Consider the following 9,528-nt stretch of genomic DNA (forward strand, 5'->3'; position numbering starts at 1 on the left):
CCCCCCCCCGTATCCGTTCCTCCTCCCCTTCCACCATAACAGACTTACCAGCTGGACACAGCTGTATAGGAAATCGTATCAGTATCAGCTTATATACTTCCTTAAATATCAGCTATCTGTATCAGCCCCCAAAATCTCTGTCAGTGCAGCCTTAGTAAATATAACTGTGTGGTGGTAATTAGAGCATGGTTACTTGAAAGAGACTGAATATTTTATTAAAATATTTAAGAAGGGAAATAAATTCATTTGAATTTCTGGTTTTGAACGCACAAAAATAGGGATCACATTGTAGTTCTTCAGACTTGAAGCTGACTTCAGAATTCACCAGCTGTAAATTTCCAGAGCCTTACTTGGTAGTAGAAAAGTACAAAGAGAGCATGGTCTAAGCCAGGGGTGCTCAACCTTTTGGCCCTGCAGGCTAAATGGGTGGCACAAAGCTAGTTTGCAGGCTGGATGAGCCCATGGACCTGGCCCTCCTTTCCCCTTATGCTGAGATTGGATCCCAAGGGGGTGGTACAGCCCCCTGTGCACTTGGATTGGGCTCCAGGGTCCCAGTCCTGCCTCTGTCCAGTCCACCACTCTGGGATTGGGTCCTGAGGCCAGGTATTACCCCCTTTTAGCTCTGTGTTAGGTGGGGGGAGTGGTGCCACTGCTTTTCTGCCACCAAGTTTCTAAACCTGTAGGGAACCCTGTAGGCTGGATGACACAGTCAAAGACAAAGCTAACAGCAGCATTTCTACTTCAGGGTTTTTATAGTCATAGACCCAATTTAGGTCATACAGAAGTTTAAAAAATTAAATATGTTGCAGTTCATATAATCTTAGTCCTAGAGAAACAATACCTGAGGCTGCTCAGATACCAATGAAATATACATGCAAATATAGATATGTGGAAGATGAGCATAACCAATATATAAGATTGGCCTAGTCAGAGATTAAATCTCGTGAAATTAGAAAGATTCTTTCTTCAATCATGTATTACTTTATATAGCCATGGGCAAAAAAAATAAAAAAATTGTGCCTCAGTTAGTTCCCATGTAAGCATGAGGGCAGTACTTCCTTACCTTAAGAGATCATAGGGCTCATTCATTAATTTTAGGTGTCTGGATCCCCATGTGAAAGAATTGCAGAATATTATTGCTACTTTTAGATCCTGAACTGTCCATCCCAAGAAAACAATTTCAAAACTCATGTAATCCATCTCTTCAATGAGTACTTCTGCCTTAATTTGTAGTAAAAATTACAAACTGATTGTGCCAAAATAATTATACTGAAATGGCATTGATGCAACTGATCAGAGCACAGGGTAGTTCACCCACAGCTAGGTAGCTTATTTTAGACGATCGAAGAATGGATATATATGGTGATATATAGGGCTCATTTCTCAGCCGTATTGTGTGGCAATCTTTGGGCTCTAATAGCTTTCCCCTTTCAGACCTATCTGTCTGTTACCAAATATATTTCCCAACTAATTTCTGAAAGAGTTAACTCTCCAACCCCTAAAAGTAGCAAAGTTATTTATTGTGATGTTGCATTGTTCTTATAATTTACTAAATTGCTTGTAATTACCTTGTGGAGGTAGTGATGAAAGTCCCTGTACAGTCTGTTCTCCTAAAATTTTAACTCCAATAGCTTTCTCACAGCCACTCTGTCACCAGCTTTTATCAATGAACAATGCAACTTTTACTCATTTTAATTTAGTACAGTAGAAATATTGTAACTTTTTAGCAGCATCTCTTATTTTGAAAATAAGCTTTTAATTTTTGCCTCAGTGTTTCTCTTTCCATGTTCATCTTGTTAATGGAATAAAAAATGGACCTTTATAAAAGTAAATTATTTCCTTCACTTGCACAACAGCTGTTGTTCAAAGGGTAATATTACGTTCTATACTTCATTAAGAAGAGACCCCCCTCTACCAGGTTTCAATATCAGGGTTGTTTTTCTGTTGTGGACATGGAGACGAATGGAAGTATTGGCATCAGAGGGATTTTTAAAAAATTATTAATGATAATTTACTATTTAATAATTAATTAAGGAAACAAGGTTGGGGATGATGATTGAAGCATCTCTAAACTAAAGAATATGAAATGAAGTTTGAGATATTTTGAAGTGTAGTTTCCTGGTGCCTTAATAAGAAAGCTTTGATACCATCTTGGATATGCAACTCTTTGAAAATTATTCTTTTTAAAAATGCTGGTAGCTTAATATGAAGTAAGACTGTTTGAAATTTAAATTTTTAGGGTCATGTAAAAGTGGTGCGCTACCTAGTGAAAGAAGTAAACCAGTTTCCATCAGACTCAGAATGTATGAGGTACATAGCAACAATTACTGACAAGGTAAGTGTAAATATTCTAAGGTATCTCATCTTAGCAGGATTTTAACAAGGTTAAAAAGTGATACTAAAATAATTATACTAATTGTGACTTAAGAGAGGAATTTACAAAAGGACATCTGCTTGACTGGCACACCAAGTTTGTGCTACTTTTTAAAAATTAATAATTAATAGTAATAATTTTGAGTAGAGCAGTTTCTTTAGTGAGAAATCCAAATACTGCAAAGTAGTTGGCTCTCTAAAACTGGAGGTAAAATAAAATGCTTGTCATGATTTCTCAGTTTCCAATTGCTCTCTCACATTTTTCAGATTAGCAAAATTGTGTATATTTTCAAATGTTAGTGCAGGTTTGGGCTACATCTGCTCAGTAGTTGGAGGTGTGATTGCAGAAGAAATAGATGTGCAAATTAGTGCTAATATGGCTGTCCTAATAGTACAGTAATTGTGGCAGGTGTCTGAATATGTATTCTGTTTCCAGGACTAGCTTTTACAGCTTGTGCTGAAGCCAATGCTGCCATTGTTATGCCGCAAGCTCTAATTGTAGTGCAGACATGTTTTTTGTGACTACATGCTTTCTTTCTGCATAAAAATTATTCCATTCTGTGTCATCTATTTGTATCATCTGAACAAGCAAATATCACCAATCCTAAAGTTCTCTGGTTCTTAGTTACATTACTGAAATAATGTTCTCCGGCATTTATGTTGTTCAATATTTATAAGAACCAGTGTCATTCTGAACCTGAACTCAGTGTCTAAAGTTGAAATACTTATTTCTTAGTGAGTCTGAACCTATAAAATATAATTATTCAGATCGGTGGCTAAAATGATTAAAGAACAACTCTTCAGCCTGGAAAAGCACAGGCTCAGAGGCAATCTGGTGGCCACCTATAAGTTTATCGGGGTGCTCATCAGGATCTGGGGGAATGTCTGTTCACCAGAGCACCCTGAGGGATGATGAGGTCGAATGGTCACAAACTCCTCCATGACCATTTCAGGCTGGACATAAGGAAGAACTTCTTTACTGTCCGAGCCCCCAAGGTCGTATTTGGATGCTTATCTTGCTGGGATCCTATGATCCCTGCTGACTTCCTGCCCCTGTGGCAGGGGGCTGGACTCGATTCTCCAGGGTCCCTTCCAGCCTGAATGTCTATGAAATCTATGAACAAGCTTCACAATTTCTTTGATATTCAAGTCATTGTTTAGAAGGGATTGGCCTCAATTAGAGGTGCACTGATATATTAGTCTATACTGTATCAGCACTGATAAAAAGGAAAATTGACGTTATCGGCAGTTGGCTTTTTTGGCTAATGTGGCTGATAATGTTACCAATAAATGCTGCATGCATGCACATAGCCACAGCATGCACATTGCCAGGAATGCAGCCCCGCAGCTTGGATAGCAGTGTCTGGCCAATAAGTCTGTGGGGGAGAAGGGATATGGGAGGGGACAATTGAGGCTCTCACAGCGAGGGAGGGAGTGGAGCAGGAGGGAGGGAGTGGAGCAGGGACTGGGGTAGGTGCTGCCCAGCCGGACTGGGGCAGGGCAGGGTGTGGGAGGGAGTTGCAGGTATCTCTTCTGCAGGGGTTGGGGAGGGGGGTGGCTCCCACTACTGTGTGCACCCCATGGGAGGCATGGAGGGCATGTGCCCCTTAGATTTTTGCATGGAGTGAGGGCAAGCTGGGGGTTGTGCCAGCCTCTTCCTGATGTGGGGGTTGAGCCAGGGCTGTGTTTGGGGCAGGCAGCAGCAGCACTGAGAGGGAGGGTTATATGGGGGGCTACAGCCACCCCAAAATTCCTTGTAGCCCTCCCTCCCAGTGTTGATGCCCTCTCTGCCCTCATCTGCACCAAGCACCGCCCTGGTCCAGCTCCCCTGGCAGGAAGAGGCCAGCATAGCTCCTGGCCCCAGCTTGCAGGAGGCAGCCTGGCCTTGCCCCGTATATAAGTATGGGGAGCACATGCCCTCCATGCCTCCCCCAGGGTGTGAGCAGTGGTAGGAGCTGCCAGCCCCACTGCAGACAAGCCACCTGTGTATCTGTCCCATGCCCTGCCCCACCCCAGCCGAGCAGCACCTGGCCCTCCCCCAGCCTTACTTCCTCCTTCACTGGGGGGGCTTTGATCTGCACCCCCCTCGCGCCTCTTCCTTCCGCCATTCCCGTTCCCACACACAGACTTACCAGCTGGATGCTGCTCTTCAAGCTGCCAGGCTGCATATTAGCAGTTGGATTGGTATCAGCCGATATGGCTGGTTAATAATCAGCCATTGGTATTGGCCAAAAAATTCTTTATTGGTGCGCCCCTAGCTTTAATTGTTTAGCGTGTCTCCTGTGTGAAAGCTCTTGCCCTGTACATCTCTGACCTGGCTTGATAGGAGCAGAAGTTGAAAGTTTTCAGAAGAAATGAGACATCCACACTAAAATCATAATAACAGGATGGTGGTGATGCAGATGGCTACTGCCTGCACCAAGTGCCTGCCCAATCCTCACTGTCCTTGCATAAGCTCCTTGAAGCTCAGGCTCTGCATGGAGCCATGACAAACTCATAAGGCAACAATATTCTTTGACTTCTTAACTAATCTGCAGTGGTCTGTCTGTTTGCAAGTTTTTAATGCCACCAGTGCAAGTGTTTATACGGACCCAATCACTGTAGTATGCGAGTATTTGCCAAGAATTCGTTTTTAAAAAATATCTGTCCCTTCCTACTGTGAGGCATGTCTTCACCTAGTTTAGTATTTGCTAGACCTGTGCAAAGCTTCCGTCGTCAATTTGATTTGGAGGAGATTTCGGCCCCGATTCAGCAGCTGAATCTCTCAATCCAAACCGAATTGGGAGACCAATTAAAAGGTCCAAATCTAATCCAAAGCCTCCGAATCAATTCAGAAAAGATTCGGAGTGATTCGGATCAGCTGGGGAGAGGTAGGCACAGCCAGGTGGCTGCAGGTTCTCCCGCGGCTCCTTTGGCTGTGCCCGCCTATCCCCGGGTTGGGGGAGCTGTGGGAGAAGACCCCCTAGCTGCCCTGCCTGGCCTCATCCCCTGCCTGGCCCCAGCTTCCCGACACTTCAAAACAGAAACAAAAAAACCCACAAAAAAAGCCCCACACTCACAGGCTGCAGCAGCGGAAATCGGGGACAGGCAGGGATCAGGGATACTTGGGGTCACTGGGGCTGAGCGCTACCGGACTCTGGCTGACGTGGAATCGCCCCACATCCCAGACAACACGCAGCGCCCTGCCAGACTGCTGCACCCGCACCATAGGGCAGCTGCTGCTTGGGTGCCAGTTGGGGGGACAATCCCTGCTGTGCCCCCTGCACTGCGTGGGAGGGCCCTGCCATGAGCCCGCAAAGGCCCTGATCCCCACTGCTGCAGCTGGTGAGTGCGGGGTGTTTTCTGTTTTTTATTCCCAGACTGCTGGGGCCAGGCAGGGGGGGCCATCAGGGCCAGGGCGGAGTGGGGGGGGGATTGGGGAGTGAGAGCTATGCAGGGGAGAGGGGGAGCCTCTGCCAGGAGGCCCAGAGCCCCCATAACCCCTGCTGCAGCCAGTGAATGCAGGGCTTTTTTTTTAGTGCCAGGAGGCTCTGCCGGGCAGGGGATGGGGCTGGGCAAGGAAGCCATGGAGGCTTCCCTCGTTTCTCCCCCCAACTGGGGAGAGGCAGGCAGGCACAACCAGAGGAGCAGCCGTCCAGCTGTGCCTGCCTCTCCCCGTCAGATCTGAAATAGGGCCAAATCTCTGTTTCTGATTTGGCCGAATCAAATGGAGACAGTGATTCAAATCAGTGTCCTCCAGATTGGCCAAATCTGAATCGAATATTTCCGTATTCGCGCAGGCCTAGTATTTGCTTAGAATTTCAATATCTACTTTTCTGCCCATCTTTGTTTAATAGTTGCTATCTCTTTCCCACCTACACCATCTTGAATCGAACATTTTGTCCTGTCTGATGTCCCTGATGTAGTATCGATGGAGGAGACGCTGTCTTCTCTCTGTTCAAATGACTAGGGCACTAGTTCTCTCATCCCTGATTTATGGGTCTCTTACGATTTATAGTTTAGTCAAGGATGATTCTGCCTTAAGCAGGAGGCTGGACTAGATGACCTCATGAGGTCCCTTCCAGTCCTATTTTCCTATGATCCTGTGATTCTATAGAATAAATGTTTGTAAGAAGGAAGCGGTGGGCATAAGAGTAACTGGCCAATAGAAAGTTGTAAGTTGAGAAAGAACTTAAAATCTTGTTGTGAGCACTGCAAATTTAGTTCCATGGCTGTGGTCCAATGTCTGTGAAAGTTCTGCAAGGGAAGGAACAATCTACACTCATCATTCATACTGTCACTTTTCTTAGCCTCTGCAGAGAAGCTAGTGATAGAGCAGGCAGACATTAAAATGAAAATGGCTCTTTCAGCCATACTGGTAGTCCATGTAGAATAAGACTGAAACATGAATAGTGTGGAAAATCTTGCTGACCAGTTTTCAGTGAAAACAGATAGCTTGGCTGACCCATAAGACTTTTCTCTCAAGAATTAAGTTCAAAATTGAGGTAGGAGGCAGTCCATTTCTTTCTTAATACGGTATTATGAATAACCAAACTGCCCTTCATCTGACATAAAATACTTATTTTCAATATGCACCACTTGTTGCTTATATTGTAAGAGATTATGCTGATTTCTCAGCATATTGACTCTACAAAGACTGATACATTGGCACAAAATATGTGTGTTTTTAAAATTTCCTCAAATGTAAAAAACATTAATGTGTTTTTCTTTCTAAAAACATGAATTTGTACAAGCTCTCGAATGGGCTGTAAATCCCTTTTGAAAGTGTGTATTTGTGAACAATGGCAAGAATTGGCTTTATTTCTTCAGACAGAAGACTATTTTACTTGATTGTTGTAGGAGATGCTGAAGAAATGCCACCTCTGTATGGAATCAATTGTACAAGCCAAAGATAGACAGGCTGCTGAAGCAAACAAAAATGCAAGCATTCTTTTAGAGGAACTGGATTTGGAGAAGGTAAGAAATCACCCATCATCTGAAGTGCTAAATACCTTAACCGCCAGCATGGTGATTTATTCAGGACTTGAGCCTGAAAATAACTTTAAAAAGAAAAATCCAGTGGAAAATTTTGCTGTATGAAATTACCTGCCCCTATCCACCCTAAGAAGGGAACCAGTGAGTGTTTAGATCAGTGATTTTTCAACCAGGGTGCCATAGTACTCTAGAGTACCTTGAGATCCTTCCAAGGGTGCCTGTGGTTGCCATGCAATGCACTGTTAGGTGTGTGAATATGATTCATGAAATAAAACCCAGAGATTTCAAATAGGAAACCGTTGTGGTAAAAACATTCCAATGTGTTGTGCTCCCTTCTGAGTTGTATGTAGTAGAAACATTAAGAGCTGGCATTTCCTGAGAGGTGCCTTAATTTTAGCAAGGGGTGCGTTGAGTCCAGAAACATTGAACCACTGGTTTAGACATTGTATATTCACCCTGTGGATGACTAGAAATTGAATGATATTTTCTTTGGGTTTGGACTGTCTAATATAACTTTGTGCCTGTCTGCTGCTGCTTTTTTTTGTTTAGCATTGTAAAATGATCTGTGCAAATATAAAAGAATGCAGTTTTAAATTGATACTTTTTGCATGTAGCATCTATTTATAAACCAGTCAGTATTTGCTGAAATAAGTTTTCTTTTATACTCTATTAAAAGAAACCTTTCAAGAAAAGTTCATACCAAGAAACAATTTATTTACATAATCCACAGAAGTCTGGTTCCTACAGATTGAACTCATTGAAAAGTGTGCACTTGCTGTTGTGCAGATACAGAATCATAGAAAATTAGGGATGGAAGGGACTTCAGGAGGTCATCTAATCCAAACCCTGCAAATATGTACCACTGCTATTTGTCCTGCAGGGAACTTGCGCCTGTGCACATGTGTGCTTGTGGTAATATGCCACACAAGATTTCTTTTGGTCTAGTCCTCTAACTTGTCTAGGTTACTTTGAATCCTAACCCTGTCCTCCTCCGGCATATCTACTGCTCCACCCATCCTGGTATCATCCACAAACTCGCTTAGGGTGCACTCCATCCCATCTTCCAGGTTATTGATGAAGATATTGAACAAAATGGGTCCCAGGACTGACTGTAGCAAAAGCCTTGCTAAAATCAAAGGCACACCACATCCACTGGTCTCCCTGCATTTACAGTCATTTCGTCATAGAAGGCAATCAGGTTGGTCAGGCATGACTTGCCGTTGGTGAATCCATGCTGACTGTTCCTAATCACCTTCTCTTCCAAGTGCTTAGAAGCAGATTCCTTGAAGGATCTGTTCCCTGACTTTTTGGGTGCTGGGATGATAAAGTGCAGGGGCTCAGAGGGCTCCTGCTGCTGTTCGCATCCTGGCAGAGGCCCAGAGGGTATGTGCCCTCCTCAACCTGTGTGTGGGGTGGAGGCAGTTGCTGCTATGCACTATGCCTTGAGCCCCACTGCATCTGGCTCAGGAATGGCCCGATGCTACGTGTGTCCCGCTGCTGGGCTGAGGCTTGCCCCCTGCCCAAGCCCTGGCCCAGCCAGGTGCTGGGACTTAGCTTGTCCAGGGGCACATGCTGGGGGTACTGGCCACTGTGTACACTCTGGTGGAGGCCTGGGGAGCATGTGCACCTGGCTGAGCAGGGGTCCAACGGTGCATTCTGCCACCAGGTGGGCAGGGGGCAAGGCTCTGCACAATGGTGGAATGCACGTGGCGTCAGGCCGCTCCCAGGCCAGCTGCAGCAGGGCTCAGGGCACAAAACCCAGTACGTATTGGCCACTGCTTCCCCCCACCACACACACACAGATGGGGGGGCACGTGCCCCCCCCCCAAATGTGGGGCAGCCCAGGCAGCTGCATCAGTGGTGAGGGAGGGAGTGGGGCAGGGGCAGGCACTGTACAACTGGGTTGGGGGGTGGGGCATGGGACATAATCGCAAACGGATCATCCAGCGGGCATGGGGGGATGGGGGCATGCACCCTGGGAAGGCAGGGGGGTACATACCCATGGATCTGTAAGTGGGGCGGGGTGGGCTGCCTCTGCGGGCTGGGGCTGGGATGGCACTGGGCTGTTTGCAGCAGTGCTGGGAGGGGACTATGGGGTGGGGGCTGCAATCACTTGAGAATTCACCATAGCCCCCCAAACCCCCACTCCCAGCGCCGCTGCCACCCACCCCAAGTGCAACG

At 45.5% G+C, this 9,528-nt stretch overlaps 1 protein-coding gene across 4 annotated transcripts in view; it reads left to right on the top strand.

Annotated features, from left to right (window-relative positions):
• ANKRD17 (ankyrin repeat domain 17) overlaps positions 1–9,528 on the top strand; it is a 200,020-nt gene that overhangs the window by 158,533 nt on the left and 31,959 nt on the right. For all 4 annotated transcript variants that reach the window (XM_019516757.1, XM_019516758.1, XM_019516760.1 and 1 more), the window contains 2 exons: positions 2,240–2,335; positions 7,213–7,329. In XM_019516757.1, coding sequence (XP_019372302.1) covers positions 2,240–2,335; positions 7,213–7,329 — 213 coding nt within the window. The remainder of the gene's footprint in view (positions 1–2,239; positions 2,336–7,212; positions 7,330–9,528) is intronic.

This window comes from Gavialis gangeticus, unplaced genomic scaffold, assembly GCF_001723915.1.
Source record: "Gavialis gangeticus isolate Ggan-Ray unplaced genomic scaffold, GavGan_comp1, whole genome shotgun sequence".
NCBI lineage: Eukaryota > Metazoa > Chordata > Crocodylia > Gavialidae > Gavialis > Gavialis gangeticus.